This window comes from Octodon degus, unplaced genomic scaffold (assembly GCF_000260255.1).
Source record: "Octodon degus isolate 3935 unplaced genomic scaffold, OctDeg1.0 scaffold00017, whole genome shotgun sequence".
Lineage (NCBI taxonomy): Eukaryota > Metazoa > Chordata > Mammalia > Rodentia > Octodontidae > Octodon > Octodon degus.
The window spans coordinates 11058686-11085413 of NW_004524593.1; the positions used below are offsets into that span (position 1 = coordinate 11058686).

The 26728-nt window shown below is 41.2% G+C and overlaps 1 protein-coding gene across 1 annotated transcript in view; it reads right to left on the reverse strand.

The window, feature by feature from the left end:
* The window catches only part of Catspere (catsper channel auxiliary subunit epsilon), a 184278-nt gene that overhangs the window by 12198 nt on the left and 145352 nt on the right, over positions 1–26728 (reverse strand). Inside the window, 3 exon segments of the mRNA XM_012513723.1 lie at positions 6099–6256; positions 14330–14416; positions 17961–18060. Of these exon segments, the coding sequence (XP_012369177.1) occupies positions 6099–6256; positions 14330–14416; positions 17961–18060 (345 nt within the window).

Genomic DNA, 26728 nt, shown 5'->3' on the forward strand with positions numbered 1-26728 from the left:
TCCACCACAAGGATTATGTCTTTAATTATGTCTTCATTTGTCCTCAATTCATTTCGTCTTGATGTCTTCAATTCATTTTGAGTTGATTTTTATATGCAATAAGAGACAGGGATCTAGTTTCCATCTTCTGTATGTGGATATCCAGTTTTTCCCCCAGCACCATTTGTTGAAAAGGCTGTCTTTTCAAAAACATATGTTTTTGACATCTTTGTTGAGAATCAGGTGGCGGTGGCTGCATGGGTTTATTTCTGTGTTCTCTATTTTATTCCATTGGCATGTATTTCTGATTTTGTGCCAATACTATACTGTTTTTGTGACTATATTCTCTTAGTATATTTTGAAATTGTGTATCATGAACCTTCAGCATTGCTCCTTTTAAATTTCTTTGGCTATTTGGGGTCTTTTGTGCTTATATATGAATTTAAGATTGGTTTTTCTAGTTCAGTGAAGGTATTTTTAGTTCAATGAAGGTATTTTGATGGGGATTGCATTGAATCAGGTCACTTTTGATGACATGGCCATTTTTACAGTATTAATTTTGCTGATACATGAAATCAGTTCTTTCTATGTTCTAAAGTCTTTCTATGTTCTAGAGTCTTTCTGTTCTAGAGTCTTCTTCAGTTTCTTTCTTCAGTGTCTTACAGTTTTCTTTGTAGGGATCTTTCATCTCACTGACTAAGTTTATTCCTAGGGATTTTATTTAATTTTTTTGAAGGTGTTGCACATGGGATTGCTTTCCTGATTTCTTTCTTAGCAGACTGGTTATTGGTGTATAGAAAAGCTATTGATTTTTATATATTGATGTGGCATCCTGCTAGGCTGAATTTCCTTATTAGTTCTAAGAGTCTTTTCTTGATGTCTTTAAGGCATCTGTATAGAATCATAGCATCTGCAAACAGGACTAACTTGATTTCTTCCTTTCCTGTTTATATCACATTTATTTATTTTTTTTTTCTCTTGCTTAATTGCTTTGGCTAAACTTTCAAGAGCTATGTTTAATAGGAATGTTCTTGATTTTAAAGGAAATGTTTTCCTCATTTTGTCTCATTCAGTATGATATTGACTGTAAGTTTGTCATCCACAGCCTTTATTATGTTGAGGCAAGGTCTTCCTATATCTGGTTTTGTCAGGGCTGTCACTATTAAGGGATATTGGATTCTGTGATTTTTATTCATGATTCAATTAATGTATTGTATTAAATTTATTGATTTGGGTATGTTAAATCATCCTTCTTTGGAGTAGAACCAACTTGATGATGGTGTATGATCTCTACACAGTATTGTCGAATTCAGCTGCAATTTTATTGAGAACTTTTTGCATCTTGTTTGTCAAAGATATTGATCTACTGAGTTCTTTTGTTGTATCCTTGTCTGGTTTTGGTATCAAAGTGATCCTGGCCTCATAGAATATGTTTGAAAGTGTATTCCATCCTTGTATTTCATAGAATAATCTGAGGAAAGTAGTTGTTAGTTCTTTGAAGGTCTGATAAAATTTGGAAGGGAATCCAATCCTAGGTTTTGTGGGGAGACTATTACTGCTTTAATTTCATTCCTTGTTATTGATCAGTTTAGGTTTTTTTTTTTTAAAAATATCCTTTTGTTTCAGTTTTGAAGGTCATGTATGTCTAGAAACATTCATTTCTTTTTGCATTCTCCAACTTATTGGAATATTAATTTCCAAAGTAATTCCTAATGATCTTCTTAAATTCAGTAGCAGTTACTATAATACATCCTTTTTTATTTTAATATGTAATGCTTCTTTTGTCACTTCTAATTTTACTAGTTTAGGGTTTTTCTATCTTTTTATTTGGTTAGTTTGCTAAAGGTTATCTATATTGTCTATCTTTTCAAAGAACCAATTCTTGGATTCATTGATCCTTTGTATTATTCATTTAGTCTCTATGTCTTTAATTTCAGCTGTAATTTTATTTTTGTTCTTTCTACTGGTTTTGAGTTTGGCTTAATTTTCTAAGATCATGAGATACATTATTAGGTTGGTTGTTTGAGATAGCTTTTTTGTCTAATGTAGGCACTCATTGTTATCAGTTTCCTTTTTTTGAACTACTTTTACTGTATCACACAGATTCTGGTATTTGGTACATATTAATCACTTTTCCACTGCTGGGACAAAACACTCCAACATCCACAACTTGAAGGAGGAAAAATTTATTTGGCCAGTGGTTCCAGTCTTTCTGTAGTTGCCTGGATATAAGGAAGAAATGACAGAGGGAATGCATGGCAAAGGGAAGTTGTATAGCCCATGGCAGCCTATACTCTTATCTTAAGCAGAGAGAGGAGAGGAGCAGTGTCAGTATCAGGAATGCAGCCTTCCAGGTCGTGCCTCCTATAATCCAACCCTCCTAACCAAGCCCCACCTCTGACACCTGAGACTTCCAGGGCGTATTTTAAATTTAAATCATAACAGTTGTGTTTCCATTTTCATTTGATTATAGAAATTTTAAAATTTCCCTTCTAGTTTCTAAAATGACCCACTGATTGTTCAAAAATGTATTTTTTAACTTGTTGGTGTTTGAATGGTTTTAGCAGTTTCTCTTTAGTTGATTTCTGGTATCATTCTGTTGTGGTCTAGTAAGATGTGGGAAATTATTTCCACTTTTTTTTTTTTTTTTATTTTGTAAGGCCCACTTTATGGCCCAAAATATGTCTTTTGGAGAAAGTTACATGAGCTGTTGAAAAAAAAAGGCTTTTTCTGCAGTTGTTGGATTGACTTATCTGTGGGTGTCCATTTGGTCCATAGTGTAGTTTAATACTGATATCTAGATGAGCTATCTATTAGTGAGACTGGATTATGAAGCTCACCCACTAACATTCTACTAAGATCTTTGTCTGTGTTGAATAGTGCTTATTTCATGGCAATGATGGTTGGTATGTATATGCTTACAATGATTATATTTTCATAATGAATTTTTCCCTTTAGTAATATGAATGACTTTATTTGTCCCTTTGAATTTTTTCTTGAAGCCTTCTTTGTTGGCAGTGAATATTGCTACTCCTGCTTGTTTTTGGATTCCATTTGCTTGAAATACCATTTTCTATCTCTTTCATGCCCTTGCATACACCAAAGAATTGTTTCTAATCCAATTTGTCAATTGTGTCTTTTAATTATAGGATTAAGGCCATTTATATTCTGGATTATTATAGCAAGGTACATATTAATTCCTATCATTTTGGTATTTTACTAATGTTTGAGTCTTTGCTAATTCTCAATAACTTATTTATTCTTCTTCAGTGTGTAGGATTCCTTTAGCCATGTTCTGTGATGCTGGCTTAATGGTTATACATGACTTTATGCTGATTTTAAAAGGTCCTTATTTCTCCTTTAATTCTGAAGGCTAGCTTTGCTAGACATAGTAATCCATGTGGGCAGTTATTTTCTCTCTGGGTTCAGAGTACATCATCTCTTGCCCTCCTAGCATTTAGGGTTTCTGCTGAAATCCTCAATAATAATATAGAGTAAACTACGACAGTAAAAATTAGTAAAAGGGGCCGGCCACATAGCTAAGCAGATTAAAGTGCCTGCAAGCAGACACAGGGGTCAGGGCTTTGATCCCCTTTCCTGCTGCGCTGGCCCTGCCCCCGGGGCGCACTGAGCCATGAGACTGGGCGTGGTGGCATGCGCCTGTAATATCAGCTCTTGGGAGGCTGTGAACAGGCGGATCACTGTGAGTCCAATCTAGTAGTGAGACCCTGAACACCCTGTAGACCCTTCCCTAAAACTGAAAATAAGAGAATATCCCTGTGTTTAAATTTTAGAGTCTTACAAAAAAGTATCCCCAAAGAAAAACCACCCAGTTATCTTTGACACTGCAAAAATGTTATTTTAATCACCTGGTCTGGAAAACTAAACCACATTAATTCCTCCTTTTCTTTCATTTGCCATATTACATAAAGGTAACCTTATATTTCCTGACACACTTTCAGTATTTTGCTCTTTTCTTTCCATTCTCTTGCCACTAGACCTTCCTTTGACTTCTTGCCTTATTCACAGCACTCTTCTCATTTACCTACGTAGAGTTTATTTTCCTTCTGTCCTTTCTTAATGCTGCTCCTATGTTTATTTCCCTAAAACTATGCTTTCACACTCATAGTGAAAAATAGAAGAGGCTCTCAAGAACGTGTTGAAATTTACTTAAGCATTATGAATCACCTTGTTTGTCTCCCTTTTTTGTTTTCTACCTTCCGTACTCAAGGAGCTATCTATCTTCCTTCATGATTATGTAAGCTGAAGATATATGCTAACATTTAGTTTCATTCCGTTAGGAGTGTGATTTTTCTCACTGGAAGTGTTTATTCTAGTCTAGTGGCCGTGTCAGTCTTACAGACTGAGGATCCCTAATCTGGAAACCTGAAATCTGGAATGCTCTAAAACCTGTCATGCCACAAGTGGAATATTCTACACTTGACTTTATGTGGTGGGTCAAAGGTAAACAGATGAATGAATAATTTAGGGAATAAGGGAAATTCAATATCAAATTGATCTTTGAAAGAAGCTCCGAGCAAGAGGAAAATTACACCAAATGCTTGGAAGGGGAACACTGTGTATGCAAAGAACACTCATGCTTTGGGGACCCAATAAGGTCAAATTAAGCATGTAAACCCGAGTGGCTTTGCCCTGGGAGACATATTCATACACTATGACAGTGGGATGAGGGATGAGATTCTAGTAATGTCGCACTGTCTTTTGAGTTGTATGTCTGTGTGTGTGTGTGTGTGTGTGTGTGTGTGTACTGGGGATCAAACCCAAGGGCACTCTGCAATCGAGCTAAACCTCCAGCATTTTTTGTTTTATTTCTAGGCAGGGTCTCATGAAGTTGTCCAGGCTACCTTGAACTTGCCATGCTCTTGCTTTAGTCTTTCAAGTATTATAGCTGGGTTTACAGGTGTGTGCCAGGTGTTTGTCAGGCCCTAAGAAAACCAGGGCCTGGTTTTCCAGTAGCGTAAGAAAACCAGGGAGGTGAGCTGTGGTACTATAAAATACGTGATAATCTTTTTTTTCCCCTCCTTCTTCATTTGACATACAACTCATAAAATCCTTGGAATCTTCAAAATAAGTGACAAGTTTCTTTCGGTAAACCGATTGCTTGATGGCTGGCAATCCCAAGGCAGTTTCAGTAGGGCACTGATCACAGAGGGAGCCAAAATTAGACATCAGTACCCCCCACCTCATCTCCAGAGAGGGGAGAGGGACTGTTGGCTAAACTGATCACCAATGGCCAGGGATTTAATGAATCATGCCTATGTAATAATGCCTCCATAAAATGCAAACGCATTGGGTACAGAGAGCTTGTGAACACGTGGAGGTTCCTGGACATTAATGCACCCAGATAGGGCATTGAAACTTTGTATCCCTTTCCACATGCCTTGCCCTGTGAGCTCTTCACCTGCATTTGATGTAATATCCTTTTTAACAGATCAAAAAACAAACACAGAGAACAAAACAGAGAAGCAACACAGGAACAAAAGAAACATGATATAAAATTGCCTTTACACTGTGTATAGGATATGTGAAACGTAAATGATATTTTGTGGTGAAATGTGTCCTAGATATGTCATTATATATAGGCAGATATTCTAGAATCTGAACAAAAGTCAGAAATCTGAAACAATTCTGGTCCCACGCATTTTGGATAGGGGTTACTCAGTAATAAGGTGTTCTCCAGGAAGTTTTCTTCTACTGCTCAAAAATAGCATCAATCTCTCTCACCTCTGAATTACTACTGGTCCAATTATTAACACAATACTTATACTTGAAAATATCTCATGTTTTCATTCTGATTTAACCTCAAGTTAATTATAAGCATCTTAAAGACTTAAATTATGCTTATACTAGGTCTGTGAAATATAGTAAATGAAAGAGTAAAGTTCTCAAAATGTAATTTCAAACTGAGTGATTAATGGTTAACATTAAATCTCTCACCCCCATGGAATGTTTTATGTGATTGCTATAAAATGAAAAAGCAAATAGAGCAATACTAACAACAATCAGATGCTTAGGTAGTCTCAAATTAGATCCAGAAAGCAAAAACTTAATTGTGAGGAACTAATTTAAAATCATCATAATAGATCATTTATATTGACCTGTAGTTTGGATCCAGGATCTTCACACGAAACACATACATTCCAGAGTGGTGCAAGGGCCAAAATATGTGGTTCTTATTAGAAATGTTGATAATTTCATATGGCTGATCTAAGTCTCCTGATTTTCCAATAGCATAAGAAAAACAGGGCCTGTAGTTCTGAAAAAGAAACAAACACAAGAACAAAGATCATTTTTGGACTAAAATAAAATTCTACTGCCATGTATTTATCTTGAAATATTAGAGATATAATGGCTATTTCTTTTTATTCTGTAATTGTAATTACAACACTCTATTGCATTTTTATATATTTGTACTGGGAACTGAATTGAGGACCTTGCACTTGCCAGGCAGGTGCTGTGCTGCTGAGTGACATCCCCAGCCCTTATATTGGTTAAAAATTTTATAAAAAGTGAAACTTAGTGAAAGCAAATGCTGTTAGGTTTTTGAGGCTGGTGATTGAATCTAGGACTTCTTACATGATTAACAAGTGTTGCACCACTGACCTATGTGTCCAGCCCGTGTTTCTTTGTTTGGTTTCAGACAGGGTTTTGCAGCATAGTTCAGGTGGCCTTGAACTCACTGTGTGGCCCACACTGACTTCATTCATGATCCTCCTGCCCTCAGCCTCGCATGGATTACAGCCACTCGCCATCACATCTGGCTATTTTGTATTTTCAAACAATTAAATTGGGATGTTAAGGGTATATTAGCATTTTTTATTTTTTTAATATTTTTTGGAGACAGGGTCTAGCTAAATTGCCCAGACTAGCCTCAAACTCTTTTGTTTGTTTCTTTGAGATAGGCTCTTGCTTTGTAGGACAGGCTGGCCTTAAATGTAAATTCATAGCAATCCTCCTGCCTCAGCCTCCCAAGTGCTGGGGTTATAGGCTCAACAGTGCCTGTCTATTAGCATATTATCTCCCTAAACCAACAAGATGTAGTGTTGGGAGCCACGGAAGCTAGAAAATTGGTCAAATGTGTGTAAGTGGGACTAGGTCTCAGTGCCTAATGCAAACAAGCTACCTCAGTCCTGATGTAAGCATCCTGATTGGTTGATGTGGGCTATTAGTCACTAGGCAACCTTGTGTCACGTGTTACTAACTTTGCAAAAGTATAAATAAACATTCATATTGTTGCTCATGTATAGGGATCCATTGGTCTCAGTGCAGACAGTCCTACCCAGGGGGGACACAGTGGCAGGAATGAAAAAGTTAGACAAGACAAAGCTGGGCTAGGTGGTCACTAGTCTGTCTGATGGACAAGACTAACAACACACAACAAAATGATCTTTTATACTTTTGCAGAAGTTTGTAACCCATGACATAAGGTTGCCTAGCAACTAATAGCTGACCTCAACCAAACAGGATATTTACCTCAGGAGTGAGGTAGCTTGTTTGCTTTAGGCACTGAAGCCAGTCCCACCTACACACATTTGATCAATTTCTTAGCTTCCTGCGGCAGACGAGTCGCCACCTAACTCAGCTCTTGTCTTCTTGTCCGTCTTTACCTCATTCCTGTGGCCATCTCTCCCCAGGTAGCATGCATCACACGGAGACCCACAGATCCTTAGACATAGTAATCCTCCAAAGAGGCTAATGGGGGACAGAAACTATTTAGACACAGTTGCGGCAATACATCTGTGAGTTTTTACCTTCCCCTGGAGCTTTTATTTAACCTCATTACCATGACTGTGTCTTCTTGTGTGTATCAAGATACAAACCACAGAATATTTTTACATATCTTTAAATCACAGATGAAACAAGCCGATGTTTTAAAAAATTTCTTTATGAAAACTAAAAGCAAGATAAAAAGATTGTTAAAATTTTCAGGTGACTCGTCCTACAAAAATACATAAACTTTGCTTCTGGATTCTTCAATGCATTCACGTTCTACTTGATGACTCCTTCTCTACCAGGAAAGAAAAGGAAGTTGCTTGAAGGAGATAAGAAGCCTTGTGAGGCAATTAGCTGCACCATGTCTGAGCGTTGGCCCGAGCAACACCCTTCATGGGTTCTGCGGTTGGAATGTGACAGGTCCATGTGGGAACCCTGGTCCCTGGTGGAAAGGTGTTGGGGGTGGAATCTAGTGCGAGCCTTTGGACCCTGGGCACCTGTTGTCTTAGTTTCTTTTCTTTCCTTGCTGAGACAAAATACCCAACACCTAAATTGAAGAGGGAAATGTTTATTAGCTCACAGTTTGTGGAGGTTTCAGTCCATAATCAGCTGGCTCCAAGGCAGGGTGGCACATGGCAGAGGGCAACAGTTCAAGGTGGCAGAAGATGGCAAAAGTCATAAGAGCAAAAGTGTGGTGATGGCAGGAAAGTGGGGCCCTCTTCCTCCCTTATTTTTTAAGCAGCCTCCAGGCTCCCCCGGGTGGGGAGCTCACACCATCTCCATGCCCTCCTCTTGCACAGGATGAGGATGTTTACAAAGTGAGGACCCTGGCCCCCTGCGGAATTGCTTATTAAACTTTGAAACTTTTCAAGTTGACGCAATGTATCAACGTTACAACTGGTAATCCAGTGACAGGATTAACGCCTCTGCCACAGAAGGAGTCCCATTATTCCGAAGTGGATCCCTTGAACAAGAATAAGTGGCTTCTCTGGCTCACTCTCTTGCTGGTTCTGGCCCCTACCTTCCCTCCTCATAGCCTTCTGTCACAGACCCTACGGCAAAAACTCTCTCGCTGTTGTAACCCAAAAATCAAAAACCAGACTCAATTTAAAAGCGCTTTATTTAGCTGAGCTCAGCGGTGGCACGTACTCTTGTCTCCAAGTATGTGCGCAGACAAGGGTTTTTTTTTTTTTTGGCGGAACCGGGGATTGAACTCAGGCCCTTGCGCTTGCCAGGAAAGCGCTTATTCCACTGAGCCATCTCCCTAGCCCGAGACAAGGGTTTTTAAAGCTGAAAACCTCAACGAGGGGGGTGACTTGAACGCAAGGGAATGCAGCACTGGGGTCAGCATCCACTTACAGGAAACAGGTTACATTCTTTTAACATGCAGTTACAATTTTAGGAACAAATAATTAATTCTTAATGGCATGGTGTTGATCACAGGATGTCACAGAAAGGTATCGAGATAATTTTGGGAACAGGGAGTTATCCTTAGAACAGAGAGTTATTACCTTAAGATATGGGACTGATCACAAGAAGCATTGTGAACAGGGACTTGACCTTGGAACAGAAAGTTATCTTAGGCTATGAGGCTAATCACAGGAAACTTTGTGTAGACTACTTTTAACAATCTGTTGCTCAGAACAAAGGAATATTTTGAATATTAACAAAACTGTGTTCAGAGGCCAGACGTACAGCTTGAGCCACAAAGATGAAGTCTAAGTTGTCAGCTTATGTCAGACAGTCCTCGTTAATAAAGTTACAGTGGAAACATACAGAGGTATATAATAGAATGACTATTCTGGTTACAAAATGGAGTCAATCACGTAGGTTATAACAGAAACATACAGAGTGGTATAACAAAATGCTGTTCTAGTCACAAAAATGGAGACAATTACATAGGTTATAACACTCGCTATGTGGATATAGCCTTGCTGTTGGCCCCCAACCTCCAATCATAGGCCAGTGAATTTTAATGCATTATAATTTACCTGATCTAGGTATTCTGTGACAGAGCACAAAATTCACTCTGAGCATATTTTTCCTATTCCCTACATATGTTGAAGTATTTCTCATTTATGAATACCTTCCCAGTCAATTGAACCTTGGGATCAGTCAACTCCTGCATAGTCTTCAAAGGAGTTTCTCATAACAACATAACAGATAAAAAATTCAATCACAATTAAATGGTGACAGTGATAAGCTCTAGAAAGAGGCTCATTATCATTATTTTTATTTCGTATGTTGAGACATGGTCTTGCTCTGTGGCCTAAGCTGGCTTCCAACTTGTAGTTATCCTCCTGCCTCAGCCTCCCAAGTGATGGGATTACAGGCATGTGCCACCATACCTGGTTTGTTATTGTTGCTGCTGCTTTTTTAAAAGAAGCTTATTGTTTACTGTTGTGTCTCCAGCTTAGCACACAGTAGGTGGTGTATTTGTTGACTTACTTTTGAGCTTTAATTTCCAGTGTTAAGTCACTTTGCTTTCCCAGTACTCAAGACTCTGCTGTACTCTCTGTACCCGCTACCTCTTGCTCTAGATCCACACTGAATAAGCTCTGGTAATCAGTCTTTTGGGTTAGCTCTATCCCTGCACTCAAAAAACTTGCCAAGGGTGCTACTTGGTATGCCAGGCAATCCTGCCCTACTTTCTCTGGAGACCTTGCTACTGATCATACATCCTAAAGGGTTTCTCTGCAATTTTTGGAAACTGTTTTATTGAAGCATGAAGTACAATTCTCATTACGCCTGCTTTCCACTGTGCTGGATGTCACAAAATGTGAGGCTATGGACACTTGCCCTATTTCTGTTATGTCCATTCCAGCAACCAGCTATTCTTCATTTCCTCGAGGAGATGAAATTCTCATCAAGGGCTGGAGCTAATTCCATACGCATCTTGAATGAAATGAGAGCCTTATGGATATTTCCTCTCTGCTAGCCTTATGGATATTTCCTCTCGCTTTTTTGGTCTATCCTGAATGCATCATCAAGAGAACTCTGATTCCTTTTTGATGACATCAGAGTGAGAGGTAATTCCAGATCTACGCCTTTTACTGCAGAAGCAGACAGGCACACACATTCTTTCTCTCCCTACTCTAGGATATAGCTGGGATCAAGAGTAGGGCAGCTCAGTTGTGCATTCTACTAAATTTCTCTCCCAAGAACTTCAATTATAAATGAGGAGCTGCAAGGAGGAATGTTTAAAGGTAGTTCATCTCTGTAGCAGTGCTCTAGCCAACTTGCAGAAGTATTGTTTGGAATAATAAAATTAGAAGCTAAAATGCATTTTTGGACAGAAATACAAGTCACTGGATTAAGAGTGTACAGGCCGGCGAGAGAAGGAGGAAGAGGAGGAAGAGGAGGAGAAGGAGGAGGAAGAGACTGCTTGTCATTTATATTCTGGTAGCAACAAGTATGAATTCAGCCAAGAGTACAGCTTGATTAAATAGTGAGGACGGGCTAACCAGCACTCAGCTGTGTGTACACCACTGGCTGGTTGCCTGGGCTGTGGCTCCCTTCCTCATGCTAATGATATTGTGATGTGAAAGAGCAAATGAAATTAGTAGTAATCAGGGACAGAGAATGCATATGTTCTAGCTGCACTTGAGAGAGCTTTGGGGAAAGCATGGAAGATCATGCAATGAAGAAAGAGATTACAAGAGGGACAATGCTGGATTGTACATCCTGGGCTCTGCTGTCAAGAAATTTTTGAATGAAACAGACCTGTTGTACATTATCTGGCTTTAGTTAGTCGTCGTAAAGGATCCAGTTGTTTTATGCCACCCCCACCCTGTGTGGTGGTGATGAGTTCTTGGAAGGAAACGCCAAGGAAGCAGGGTGGGTGACCCGGCTCATGCACAGGGAGGTGTAAGCAGCAGAAGCCCTGAGAATGTGATGTGAACAACCTGTGCTGAGCTGAGGGAGGCTGCCGCTGTAACTGATGGTGTTTGGCTTGGCATACCAACAGCAGATAGAGTCATCCAGCAAACAACTTCTGATGGGGCACTGCACACAGGCCCGCATGTCCTTAGTTTGTGAACAGACTAGATTCGGGAGTAGGAACCTAGGAATGGCAGCCTCCGTGGACACAGGTGAGGGTTCTTCTAAGGGATGGCTGACAGCCAAGAGTGTCAGTGTGGAGCTTGCCACAGAGAAGGCAGTGATGGCAAGGCCACTGTCCAGACTGGCCTAGGTGCAAAGTGATTCTAGCCCAATAACAGGATTGGACCCAAAGAAAAACTGCTGTTCTTTCACAAGAATGGGTGTGAAGCTCAGTTGCTGTTCAGGTCACCAGATTTTTTCTTTAGCCTTTGAATAAGTAACAGACATGGGCTTGCTTGGCGGTATCGTTTCCTTATTCTCCCACGTGCTTTAATGTTTGCAAATACAATGGAATTGTGTGAACAGTGTTCCACCTTAACTCTATGGATTAGGTTTTGGAGGTAGTCAGGAATGCATGATGTAATTCCTCTATTTGACTATGTAATCTCTGACTACACAACAGTCTCTTGCCTCGTTCTTTTATCCTTATTTATATATACTTCAGTATTTACCGTCTGGCTTGTGAATTTTTTTTAAAAGGTGGATACTGCCTTCACACTGAACAGATCCCTTTTTCCTTTATTAGCAGGTCCTTTATTTTGTATAAATGAATCATTCTATAGTTATGTGTGTGTATTTATTCTTTAATCATAAGAGCCATCCTTCTGACTGCTACACTGTTGTCTGTGTCACATCTGCTATTTCCCTGTATATTATGGGACTCCCCTGAATTATTGTCATTTGCAAACCAGCACTTCATCAAGTCATCTAGTCTCTGGGAAAGCAAGCATCCCCTAGTCTTATAAATTCCATTCTATTTTGGGGGAGGACAGTGTAGTATTTTCAGCCAGCCCAGAGGTTCCAATCCTGTCCTGTATTACATGGAAGTGGCCAGCCAGGCAGTACCTGCATTCTACCATTGCACCTAATCTCCAACATTAACTTGGAAGAAGCTGTGGAAACGCCACTTCTGCATATGAGTCTTCCAGTGTTTTTTCCCTTGAGAATGTACAGTCCTCAGAGCTGCTTCTGAGCTCCTTTCTGCAAGCGTCATTCATCCTTGTAGAATGAGGACTGCAGAGCAATCAGTGCATCTTCAAGAACTGGAAGCTGCTTCATTTTTAGTTCATGTTTCAGGAGGAAGGCGTGCATCTTCGTGATTGTCACCACCGTACTATACACTGGCACCCTATTGTGAGAGCACCCTTACTCAGCAGGATGTAATAATTCCTTGCAAACGCCTGCTTGCTATGCTATCCAGACTCGAGATTGAATTAACTCTTTGTTTCTCAGACAGCAGAAGAGAACACTTAGGGCTTGGCATGTGCCCTCCAAAATCTTTCTAGATTGTAAACTCCTCTTTCAGTGCTTCCCCAGAAGTATTAGCATTATCTGGGGACTTGTTAGAACTCCGATGTTGGACCTCAGCTCCAATCAGCTGATTCAGAAGCTGTGGTGGTGAGGCCAGCAGTCTGCTTTAATAAGCCTTCCTGCTGAGTCTGATAGATGGTAAAGAGCCCCGTTGTCCTTTTTCCTATTTTGAAGCAGGCTCTGTGGTGGTTCATGGCTTATGGCTTCCTTGGAACATTTTCACAGACTCTAAGAACAGCCAGGTGGCCTCTGTAAGATCTAGGGATAGCGATAGTACCATTTATATCCCATCTCAATGCCAGACTCCTGGATATCCTTCAGCAAAAAGTCAGGAGAATAAGTTTGGTTTGAACTGATTCCATTACTAGTTTAATTCCATATGATCATAATTTTTATTTATGTATTTATATACGTATTTATTATTATTTGTTTATGTATTTGGCATAGGGTCTCACTACGCAGCTTGGGCTCATAGTGATCCTCCTGTTTTCGGCCTCCCCAATCCTGGGATTATGGGCATGTGCCACCATGCTGGGATTTGCAGCATGTGGTACTGGGGGATTTTTAAACAGAATACTATTCTTCATGATAGCAGAAGAATCTAGTTATTTAATTCAGTCTGTAAATATGTGTGGAACATCTACAACAGTTAGATGCTGGGCTTACAGCAGTGAAAAAAAAATAAACAAAATTCCCTTTCTTCTTGGAGCTTACATTCTAGTTGGAGAGCCAGATAATAATAAAATTAAAAGTAGGCTATTTAATGTATCAGGGAGGTATAATTGCCCATGATACTAAAGAAAATAGGGAAAGCAGATCTGTGCATTTCTGGGCAATGGCTGTCATGGGTATGGTGGCCAGGGAAATCCTTGTTGACTACCTGATTTTTCAGTAAAGTGTGTTCCAGCCCCAGGAAAAAAACCAAATAAGTGAAGTAAGAGAGAAAGATAACCTTTTATAAGTCTTACTTTCAACATGCTTATTAGGTCTTTAGTAAGCTGCAAACTCAGGTATTTTGCAGTGAAACTTAATCTGATAGCAAGAATCCACAGACATTAAGATGAAGCATTTTTCATAATTATCAACATAAAAGTAAGGTCAGATTTACCAACAGATATTGCTGTCCAAAGTGTTTTCATCAAGCTTTTGTTAATACCAGAATGCTAAGCTCCTAATTCCACAGGGGCAGCGATGTGGTTCTTACCTCCGGCCCCCAGACTTCTTCCAGTGGGAGGTCCTTGTGGAGCTCGGTCATGGTCTTCCATGTCTGGGCTTCATTTAAACAACCGCTCTGTGAAAAGAGTGCATGCATACAGCTGTGTGCAAGATGTCATAGCAGTTGATTTCCAAGTATTAATATTTTTGTGCCACTGAAAATTTTATATTCTTAACAGTTGCATGCTCTAAATATTTGCTGCAATACACAGGAACTTTTGTATATTGACCTTGTATTGAAGTTGTATGCTGGTCTCTATGTTGGGATCTAATTTTTTCTTTTTCTTTTTCTTTTTTTGGTGGTACTAGAGATCAAACTCAGGACCTTGTGCTTGCCATGCAGGTGTGTATGCCACTGAGCTATCTCCCCAGCTTGAGCTTGTATTGAGAGAACTTCGTAAATCCATTAATTGTAATTGTTTCACATGATTAATATGTCACCTATATTCCTTTTCCACTCTTACATCTTTTTAATTTTTATTGTTTATTCTTTATGTATCACAAGGATCCCCAACAATGGTGTTGGATAAAAATGGTGTTAAACAACTACCTTTGTTTCCTAATTTCAGAGGGAAGCCTTTCAAATTTTCACCTCTTACAATGTGTACTAAAACTTTTTAGCATCTGTATCTTATTAGGTTAAAGAAGTTATTCTTTATTTACACTTTTCTAACTTTTACTTACATATGTTATCTACAGATAGTAAACTCTTGGTCAAGTAACTTTTTCATTAATTATTTTATTTATTTATTTTGTATTTTAGGGAAGGGTCTGCAGGGTGCTCAGGGTCTCACTACTAGATGGGACTTGTACTGATCTGCCTGTTTACAGCCTCCCAAGAGCTCAGATTACAGGTGCGTGCACTGCGTCCAGTCTCAAGTGTGTCTCAGTGAGCCTCGGGGGTGGGGCCGACATGGCAGGCCTGAGAATTAAACCCCCAGCCCCTATGCCTGCTTGCAGGAGCTTTAATCTGCTGAGCTATTTGGCCAGCCCTTCATTAATTATTATTGTAATATTATGTCATTTTCCTGTGTTTTGTTAGCAAGTTTAATTACTTTTATTGCCTATTTCTATTTCAACTTTCTGTTTATATGCTTTAAAACTATATAATTATAAATTAAAATTTTGCACCCTAATTACAATTATTATATTCTTGGTGAACTGAACTTTTATCTGACAAATATTCTTTTAAAAAAATCAGGGACCAACTGGGTGTGGTGGTACATGCCTATAATCCCAGCACTGGGAAGGCTGAGACAAAAGGATCATTAGGAGTCTGAACTTTGTAGCAAAATAAATAAGTAAAGAACTAAAGATCTGGAACCAGACGAAGGAAAAAAATGACAGAGTGGTCAGTGAAAACTTTACCTCTCCAAATTTCAGAATCCAAACAGTAGAAAACAAGAATTTGTAGAAGAAACAAAAGAGAAAAGTAGATCCTTAGAAATAAGAAGTATCAGGGGCTGGGGAGATGGCCCAGTGGAATAAGTGCTTGTCTGGCAAGTGCAAGGGCCTGAGTTCAATCCCCAGTTATGCAAAAAAAAAAAAAAAAAAAAAAGTATCTGACAGGAAAATTAATAGGAGAGACAAACTGAAGAAACAGAACACAATGCGCAGAAGAGATGAGGCCATGTACACTGCTCCAGGCCCACTGCTCAGGTATTCAAAGGTGCAATAACAGTGGCCAGCCTAGGGCTGGTGAGATAGCTCTGTGGCACAAGCACATGTAGGTCCTCAGTTCAATCTTCAGTACCAAAATGACAACAACAACAAAAGAACACCCCAATGTCTAACCTAGAACAATCCTTGGGAAGTGAGATATATGAATTAGCAAGACTGTGGCAAAAGATTGACTATAGAGTTTAACCTGGATACGAAAAGAAGGGGAAGAAAACAGGCCAAGTAGCGAGGGAGAGATGAGAACGTGCAACATAACAGAAGTCTGGGTTATGTGAGACAACTCTCAGTGGATTTACAGAATAAAAATTTAATTCTTGGTTATACATAGTCTAGTGCAAATGTCCCTGATTAGATAGATGGTTTGGATGGGTGACTCTAAGAAATGAACTAGGAGCTAGATTTTATTTATTTATTTATTTATTTTTTAGTTTTTTTTTATCTAGAGGTTGCTTGAAGTCCTTTCCCTGGACCATTTTCACTCAGCTCTCATCTACTCTACCCTTAAGTGTTCTGTAACGTGCTGATAGGAGGTAAGATGGGAAGCACAGAGTTAGAGGCATTCCCTCGTAGGTGCCTCATCCGGAAATGACACGTAACCACACGAGCTGTCACAGGGCCTCACCGAGATGCCTGTGTGTCTGGGAAATGTTGGTCCTGTGTAGAACCCTTCCCAGCAGTGGCACTATGTGATGGATCACAGACCCCAGAGGCCATCTATAATTATTTTCAGAACATGAGGAAAAATGATCAAGTTCTGAGCATAGGACATCAGCAAGTAGAAACGGAATAGATGTCAACTACACAGTAGGATCCTCAAACAAAAGTCTTAGTGGAGAGTGGAGAGATACTGGTGCACATGGTACTGTGGATTAGGGAGACCATACCCCACACATCTAATAGTTACACATATGGGTGAGAGGATGTGCACCTTTGGTTAGATAGACCAGTAAGGACAGATGTGGCCTCTGAGGAAATTTTATTTCAGAAAGATGCAGGGACATTTAGCTATAAAGTGCAGTAGAAAGGTTTGAGGAAGAAGAGTATCATGGGAGTCTGGACCAAGGTAGAGGAAGGATGCAGTAGTATGGGGGTAAGGCTGTGAAGAGAAGGTAGACCAAAGGACTTGCACACTGTACTGGGCACTGGACAAGTACAGAGGATGTGTTCTGAGATAGATTTATTTGATCACCTAATTGAAAGGCAGGTTTTTAGTACTCCAAAAAATGGCAAATGGAACTCAGGTTGCTGTCAGAGTTATCTTGGGTAATTAGTGTTTCTGATAGAGAAGAATGCCACTTGGACAAGAGTTAGCCCTTGGTTTGTCTGAGCCCAAAATTCTTGGGGAAGCTCAGGAATCAACCCTGATAATGTCTAATGAAGCACCAGCATGGTGGGAGGTTGTCGAGGGCAGACGGGCAGGTGATGTGTGGTGATTGGGGGAATCTTCCTGTCTGTTGTGTCCTACAAAGTGAAAGCACAGAATACGAGGGGTTCACCTGGGCGTCCTAGATCAACTGGTAATGGAAGATGGAAGAGAAGTAGGGGAGCGCAGGGATACTGAGGCCAACATCGGAAAGGTCAGAGTATGTAAAGAGGTCAAATAGCCTAAAATGTGTCCCTTTAGTTTAGCATAAATTCAATAAGGCAAACTCATAAATAAATATTAAGTATGGGTTGGAGGAAAAAGAAAATGCTCATACATAATTGCATCCTCCTACAGACATTGTTTTATCTTTTTTCTGACTGCTTTATGTCTTTTGGGTGACGATGCATTCAGTTTTTCATCAATGAATTTCAGTAGTCATGTAACCTAATTGGAAGCGATGTTGGTGTTTTCCACCTTCCTGGTTCTGATTTCCTTAGATACTTTATGTATAGATTTACAATAGAAAGCCATGTCTAATTTCATGCCAAATTCTGTTTAAATTCAGACACCATACCTGCTTCATGCTGTTATTGTAACTATAATCATTCCTGCCATGGATTTCCCACAGTATGAAATTTACTGCCACATCTTCAATGTGGCCACTGTCGTCAAATCTGAAAGAGAGATCAAACCCAAAATACTGGCTTAGTATATGACACAAGAGTAAAGGGTTATAGTATTCAAGTTAGATGGGGTCAGGTTTGAATTCTGTGTTTATCGCTTGTTGGTTTCATCGCCTGAGGGAAATTACTCCAACTCTTCAAGCTTCAATTTTCTTCTCTGTAAAATCACAACACCTGCTCCGAAGGCCTATTTTGCTAGTTGAATGGAATAAGACCTAGTAATGAAGTATAAAATTGAAGCTGTAAGTTTGCTTCACCTTGATAGGACCGCATGTTGGTGAAGAGAACTGAGTGAGGGCCTCCTGTCATGGTTTCCAGTTGGGAGAAATGGGAGAAAATTCGATGAATGCAGGAAAGGCCAGGAGAGGGTCCCCTGGGCTCACTGAATCAGCAGCTCTTCGTTGGTTGCCTTTTATGTATCCGAGAGCGAACCACAGAGCTGCTATGGTGAGAACCGACGCTGCGGATTCCCCGGGAGGCCCCGGCTGCAAGCTGTGGCTGACTCAAGGGATCGCAGCACTGTGGAGGGGGCGGGCCAGGGCGCAGTCACTCGGAGCGGAGGGCGGAGGAGGCCTCCCGCCCGCAGCAGAGGTCAGCGGGTCCGGCGTGGACGGGACGCCGATGCTGGGAGCAGGTGCAGAGCCCCACGGGGCCCGAGTATTCGCCAGCGCCAGTGAGTTTCAGAGAGATGCGGTGTCGCATGTTATCTTATTCCTGCTATCAAATAAAAACAGAGCTTGAGACTACAGCTAAGGGTCACTTACTGAGAAATTCACACTTTTGCATTCTAGACCTCATGACTATAAAAACAGTCACCAGCTTCCTTCTCCATCAGTTATTAGTCATATTTCTAAATGAAATCTGCCGTTCCACTGGGTGGACTTTCACACAGGACCGTGGTTTCAGGCGCCTGTTTCTAGGCTGCTGACTCTCGCTCCACCTTTTGATGCGGTTTCTCTCTTGGTAGCTTTATGGCGATTCGTCACCCATCAGAGGTCTTCCCTGCGCGTCTGCTTACTCCCTGCCGGGATCTCTGCTTTGCCTTGCAGTTGCTGTATCTGCTTCGCAGGCCCGTGACAGCTTGCTACCACCTAACTGTGGATATCCAAAGCTGTTGCGCTACCAATCTCGAACATGGTGCAGAAAAAGCTTTAAGGGTCAAGAAGCGGTATCTGAGAAGGTATTTTCACGTTCAGGTTAGTTTTGGTAAATCATAAAGAGATGAACTCAGACCCTGGTCAGTGCTCAAACAGGCGTGACTGACTCAGAATTAGAGTACTGGTGTTTGCCTCCTTAGTGGGGGAGGAGGAGGGCCACAGAAACTGGAGAACTCTGCTGGGCACACGGATCCTCTCACCACAGAAGAATGTGCAGACGCCGACACGGATACACACACGTAGTTTTAGAGATTTGGAGCAGGATTAGCAAAGCTCGAATACTAGCAGCTTTGGGAGGAGCAGGCTTTTGGTGGCATATTTGGACAATCATGAGGTTCGTGAATTATTAAGAATTGTTGCAAAGCCATTTTCTTTTTTACAATAAAAAAATTTTAATTGTACTTTGCGGGCTGTAATTTTGACTCTTGCCAGAACGACGAACCATAGTGCCACCTAGGGGCAATAAGGATGCATTGCATGACCCATAATTTCTGGATTTGCAATGACCTTTGACAATGTTTTATTTCATTGACAATGTGTAACATAAAAACAGTTGCCTATGTAAGCGTTAAATAATTATTTTCATTAAAGTTCACCAGAGTATGACAGAACACTAGTGAAATCCATGAAATTCATGAATATCACTAGTTGGCAACACTTGGAAAACTAACTTCCCAACACTTGGAAACTTCTCTGCCTAGGAGGCTCTAATTTGGGAATTGAAGAGACCTCTCTGTGGCTCCTCAGATCCATTCGACCCAGCCTTTGTGGACAGAGCATTATATTAACCATGTCTTCTTTTTTTTTTTTCTTCCTGTGTTTGAATACTGTAACATCTGGGGCCTTGCCTACCTTTGAGGAAGTGGCTTCCCAGGGGCCACCGCTTCCCAAAGCTTCATCGAAGTTTGCCTGACTGCAAGGCTAATTTATTAGCACCCAGATCCACCTCCAATGAACAGCTGACTGAATGCCTTGAGATCAGCTGTTTCGGGATGATGCAGTTGAACTGGACACTCAGCCCTGCTGACCTGACCGTTCCTCTGGAGTTGGCCTCTAACATTTGGTTGATTGTCCTAGGAAAATCAGAAGCAGACAGGTGCTATCGAGGGACTCTTGGCAGCAAGACACAAAGAAATAACCTTTCGAAAGAGTGTGGATGCTATCGTCCGGTATAGTGCTGCTCCAAGAGCCTCCTCTCGGATGCCAGCCTCTTCTGCCTTCCCCCCGTCCTTTCTCTGCCCCGTGTCTCACAGGGATTTCCAGCCTCCCAGGTCTACCTTGCTGTCTGCACCACAGTTTCCTCCAGACTTACTCCTCATGCAGCCCAGTCTCCAGGCTGGCGGTCTGATGCCTCTGTAGCCAGCACCCTGCAGTCACTCGCATCGTCGTCTTCACCGCGTGTCCAGGAGCCACCCAAACCTCAGATGTCACATCCAACTTCTTTGGGAAGCTGGCGCCTGTGGATGGCACCCATTCGTGGCACATTTCCCAGCTGAGCCTTTGTACAGGTCCTTGCTTGGCCCCTTCTCATTCTGTTCTCAGTGACCTTTGACGCCTTCCTTGCAGTCCCTCCCCCGCGCTGCCTCTGCTCCTTGGTAGCTGACCTCTCTTCTTTGTGTAAGTAAGTTGAGGCTGCCAGGCGTGCTCTTCTGTACGTGCTTCATCCCTATTTCCAAACATGAGGAGGATCCACTTATTAACCCAACTGAGTCCATTTTGCCTCTCTCTGACTTGTCCTTTTCTGAAGTGCTCTTTCCCTCAGTTTACTTCAGATTCCAGGATTGTGGCCTGACAGATAAAAATCCTTTAAACCAAACACGATCGGCTCCAGAGCAGTGGCAGTTTCCTTGACACCAGTAAGACCCCCTGTGACAGGCCAGCTTACATCTAACTGAGCTCACCAGTGACACAAGGCCCCTCAGCTCCAGCCTTTGTCCCCCACCCAAAGACACCCCAAACACAGCCCATAGGCCTGTCTTCCCAGTACAGCCACACTGAAATTGAAGTCCTTTTCATTTTCATCATCACCTCCTCTGCTTGTTTTTCTGTGACTTGAGTGGCTGAGCCTCACCCATTGGTGCCCCCTGGAAGTCCCATTTCTACTCTGGGACTCCAATGAAAACAGTCATTTTCTGTATTCATTTTTACTTTTTTCCCACATCTTAGAGGCTATAGCTTACGTTTTTGACCTTACTTTCTAATAGACCTTGATGGCTTCTATAGGTTTTTTAATTAGGAAATATTTCAAATATGCAAAAAATGGAAAATTTATCTCATTTTCATCCATATTTCATATCTTATACATAAATGGATTCATGAATATATAGTAATATTTTATGATAGATACATACATGATATGGAAAATATACATACATGATATTAAACAGTATCTTTTTTTTAATTTTGAGGCAGGGTTTCAGTATGCAGCCCTGCCTGGCCTTGAACTCACAGTGATCCACCTGCCTCAGCTTCCCAAATGCTGGGAATACAAGGCCTATGCCACCATGCCCAGGTTAAGCTATAAGTATCTTTTGCCTACTTTTCCCCTCACTAAATACTGGGCTTTGAGATGGATCCTTCAAAATTTCTAGTCTGTGGATCTCTGTTTTCCTTTGTAACAGTTCGTGCTTGAGTTTTCTTTCCTTCCACCTTTACCTCATGGTTGGCCATCTGATTCCCACCTCTCACAAGCATCCTAGCTCATTCATTTTTAACTAATCGTATCATAAATCCATCCAATCCTCTATTAATGGGCTTTAAAGTTGTCCCCAAATTTTCATGGTATGAAAAATCTTTCATGTGGCCCAGGGAGATAGCTTAGTGGCATAAGTGCCTGCCGGGCAAGTGCAAGGACCAGATTTCAATCCCTGGTGCCACATGCTGTTGTGGTCCCAGAGCCCCAGGTGCACAGTGCTGGCCTAAAAACTGGGTGTGGTGGTGCATGCCTGTAATCCTAGTGCTGGGGAGGCTGAGACAGAAGGATCCTATGAGTCCGAGCTGCATAATGAGACCCTGTACCAAATGAATAAGTAAAAAAAAAAATTAAAAATCTTTCATGTAGGTACAGTGAAAAATTTTAATCGATGAAGTTTCTCACCTTTACGAACATGTTCTCCAAAATGGCTGTACCAATGTATACTTCTAACAGCTCTACGTGCATCTCCATTGTACTACGTCCTTGCCAGTACTGGCCAGTCTTACCACAGCAAGAATTTAGTGGTTTTGCTTCTTTTTCATTCTGATGGGTGTACAATGGTCTGTTATTCTAATTTTTCATGTCTTTAATTACCAAAGATTTCATGCTCTGCGAACAGAGTTCGCAGGCTTGAGAATGCTGTCCTTTGTAAGGTTTCTGCTCGCAAGTTTGGTCCTTGGCTGGCCCTGGGGAGTGTGGATGTGGGAAGGGTTCTTACTGTTCTAGAACTGGGTAGGGTAGTTTGCTGTGTTGTTTTCTTTTCAATCACCTTTTTGTTTCTTCAGTTTGTGTACGGTATGTTTTCATTACAGGTTAGTTTTGCATTGTGGTAAAATATAAAGAAGGTGAAATTCATCCCTTGAACTTCCATGTTTGAGTTACCATCACCACGCCATCCGGAACTTTTTTTATCTTGCAAAACTGTAACTGTTTCCATTAAACAACCATTTCTCTTGTTCCTCAACCTCTGGAAACCATTGTTATATTTTCTATCTGTCACACCTGGCTCGGAGGAGAATGCTTTCTGCAAACATGCAGTTCTCAGCAAACAGCCAAAATCCACAAAGGGGCTGGGCTGCCCCTGGAACACAGGACAGAAGGCCAGAAAGATGAGCCCAGGACAGGCTGTGCGGCCTCCCAGGTGGGCAGAGCCTGGTGTTGTCCACACGTCTGCACATTCTGTGAACCTGGGCCTGGCATCCCACCCCCAGATTTCTCAGGATAGTTACTCCCTCTCTAAGGCCTATACACTCTGCCTCTCCCCTGGCCAACGGCTGACATCCTTTTCTATCTCAGCCCTGTCCACACCCAGATAGAACACATCAGGCTGGCTGATAACACAAGAGCCTGTTCCAGTGGGCAGTCTCTCCTGCCGCATGCCACACTAGCCCTGTGGGTTTTGCTGGTTGAGATTCCTCATATACATGCAATTGTACTTGTCCTTTTGTGACTGGCTCATTTTACTTAATGTCCTCAACGTTCTCATGTTTTAGCATATGTCAGTATTCTCTTTTTAAATTTTTAAAAAAATTTATTTATTTGGTTCGGGGCTCACTACACAGCTTGGACTCATAGTGATCCTCCTGTCTCAGCCTCCCCAGCAGTTGGATTACAGGCATGCACCACCATGCCCAGTTTTGTGGTTGGCACAGCATGCCCGGGGTTCTAGGGCTGGTATGGCGTGTGGTACTAGTGATTGAACTTGGGTCCTTGTGCTTGCCAGGCAGGTACTTAGACTGCCAAGCTATCTCTCCAGCCCTTTTTTTTTTTTTTCCTTTTTTAAGGTTTTTTTTTGGTGGGGGGCAGGGTCTCACTATGCAGCTCCGACTTGGAGTGATCCTCCTGTTTTCTGCCTCCCCTGCTGTTGGGATTACAGGCATGTGCCACCACACCTGGCCTCCTTCTCTGGCGCAGTGGAGCAAGCGCTTAGTCCGCTGAGCTATCTTGCTGGCCCTCTCGCTTCCTTTTAAATGCCAAATAATACTCTGTTGTTTGTACATAGATCCCTCTATCCTTATGAGATTATGCCCTGGTACCTCCTCATAAACTGAAAATATCATAATACATTTAATATCTAACCCACTGAACATGATAGACTTAGTCAAATTTACCTAAGTCTTCTCAGAATGTGTATGTGAGCCTATAGTTGGGGTGAAACTATCAAAATAAAGCCTCCTTTATAATGAAGCATTGAATATCTCGTGTAATTTACTGAATACTACACCAAAAGTGAAAAATAGAATGATTTTTTTATTGCTAACCTGGGAAAAGATCAAAATTTAAAATTTGAAGTACAATTTCTACCAAATGGTTATTGCTTTTTCATTGGCATAAAACCAAAAACACTCCTCTGAGGTCTTACATGTATATTACCTGGATTTCCGTAAAAACACAATCTTAAAATTACTGTTTTTAAACAAAGGAGTCATTTTTAAAATGCTATCACTATGTGTATATATATATATATTTTTTTCCTGTCATGTGATTTTGTCTTTTTACTGATTTTTAATTTTTATTTTTATTTAATACAGGGTCTACAGGGTGTACAAAGTCTCACTAGACAGATCAGACTTGTAGTGATCCTCCTGTTTTCAGCCTCCCAAGTGCTGGGATTATAGGTGTGTGTTACCACACACAGTCTCAATTGCTGTCTCACTGTGCCCTGGGGGCAGGGCTGGCACTGCAGACCGGGGATTGAACCCTGGCCCCTACATCTGCCTAAGCAGGTGCTTTAATCTGCTGGCTGGCCCTTTATTGATTTTTTTTTTTAAATAAAAAAACTCTTCTTTATGTACTTGATACAGAGTCTCACTAGACAGCTTGGATTCATAGTGATCCTCCCGTCTCAGCCTCCCCAGCACTGGGATTACAGACATGCACCACCACACCCAGACTCGGTGGCTGGCTTGGGGTGGAGCCAGCACAGCATGCAGTACCAGGGATTGAACCCGCATCCTTACACTTGCCAGGCAGGCGCTTAGACCTCTGAGCTATCTCTCCAGCCCCTGACTTTTTTTCTATTTTCCCCTTCCATCTATAATATTAATGGTATAATTCACACTCACATAATTGCTACACCAAAATTTAAAATTTCAGTGAACTCATAATGCTTTCAAGTCCTTTCTGGATTCTCTGAAATTAATTGCTAGAGGAGAGAAGGTTGAATGATCACAGAGAAACTTGATTTTTGTGGGATGCAGACTGAGCCTAACAGGTCACACGACATGGGGTCCTTACTCCATGGACCAGAACTCAGGAACATAGTTCCGGTTAATCGGAGTAAGGCACAGGCACAGTCTAGGTTATGTTCTGGAGAACAAGGATGTAGGTTTGTGCCCATCTGTGAAGCTCTCTCCATATCAAGCTTTCTTTTTTTTTTTCTTTTTTTGTGGAACCAGGGATTGAAGTCAGGCGCTTATTCCACTCAGTTCTTACTATTCTTTTACTGGTGACTTCTCTTTAAAAAGTCTTTATTCCACTCCTAAACAATAGGATGATTCCAGAACAATGTAGTTCTGACCATCTTGTTCCCATTTGCTGTCTTAGGTAACGCTTCGCTTCTGCCCTGTGTTCTCATGCTTTAAAGATTTTCGTTACTCTTCTTGTTCCTGTAGTTCATCTTTGATTAGAGTTTGCTGCGACCTGCATGGGGAGCAGGATTCTGAGAGGCAGTGACTGGAGATTATGAGACAAACTCCAGACACAGACTAAAAGGGAAGCTGGGACTAGGTGGGATCTGACCTTTCTGATGGAGTGGCAGCGACAATGCCCTAACTCCAGAGTCTTTATTTATACACAGTAAAAGGGGTCAGGGAGTTCCCCAGGGAGTGAAAAGTGCAGGTCTCAGTGATTTGCTGAGAACAGTGAAAGGGAAACATTCTCAAAGCTGTGTGTGCTTCCAGGGAGGGACGCGGGAGCACCAAGGCCGGACGCCCGCTGGGCCAGCCTTCCTCTGGTCCCAGCAGCTCCCTCTGCAGCTCCATGCTCTCAGGCCTGGCCTTGCTCGATCCCCAAAGAGTTCATCTGCTTGCAGCTCAGCACTGGCTCAGGCACTCCCCACACTTCCCTATAATTGCTTTTCTAGCTGTCGTGCCCTGTGTCTTACTCCTTCTTTCTAGGGTTTATTTTCCTTCTTACGGAATAAAAATTCTCCAGTAATTTTCCTTAAGGGTTTTTGAAACCTAAGATTTTGTTTACATATATGTTTATTTTACCTTTATTCTTAAATGAAATGTGTCTGGGTTTTTTATGTGAGATTAGCACCCCTTTCCCTCAGCTCAGTGAAAATGCCATTCTATTCTTTTCATCTTTTTGCCAGTGAGAAATTCGCCCATGTATGGAGCATTCCCTTGTAGGCATTCTGTCGTGACAGTGTGTGTGATTTTCTTTGGTATTTATGGTTTCATATCAATTTCAACATGATGAGTTAGGTCATGAGGCTATTAATATATTCTGGAAAGTTTTCATGTTTTATTGAGTTGAATGGTTTTTTCCTTTTTTCAACTTTTTTTTTCTTTCTTATTTTTCTTTCTAGAGAACATGATTTGGCTTATGTTGGAATCTGTTATCTGTCTGCAATTGTTTCTTTCTTATTTTTTAAATATATCTTTACCTGTTTATGTTGCATTTTGTTTGATTTCCACATAGCTATCTTTTTCTCATTAATCATGACTTCATTTATATCAATTCTGGCTTGTAATCATGTCTAAAATTTTGATGACTGTTTTTTTTTTAGTACAGGGTCTACAGCATCTCACTAGGTAGATGGGACTCATAGTGATTCTCCTGTCTTCAGCCTCCCAAGCAC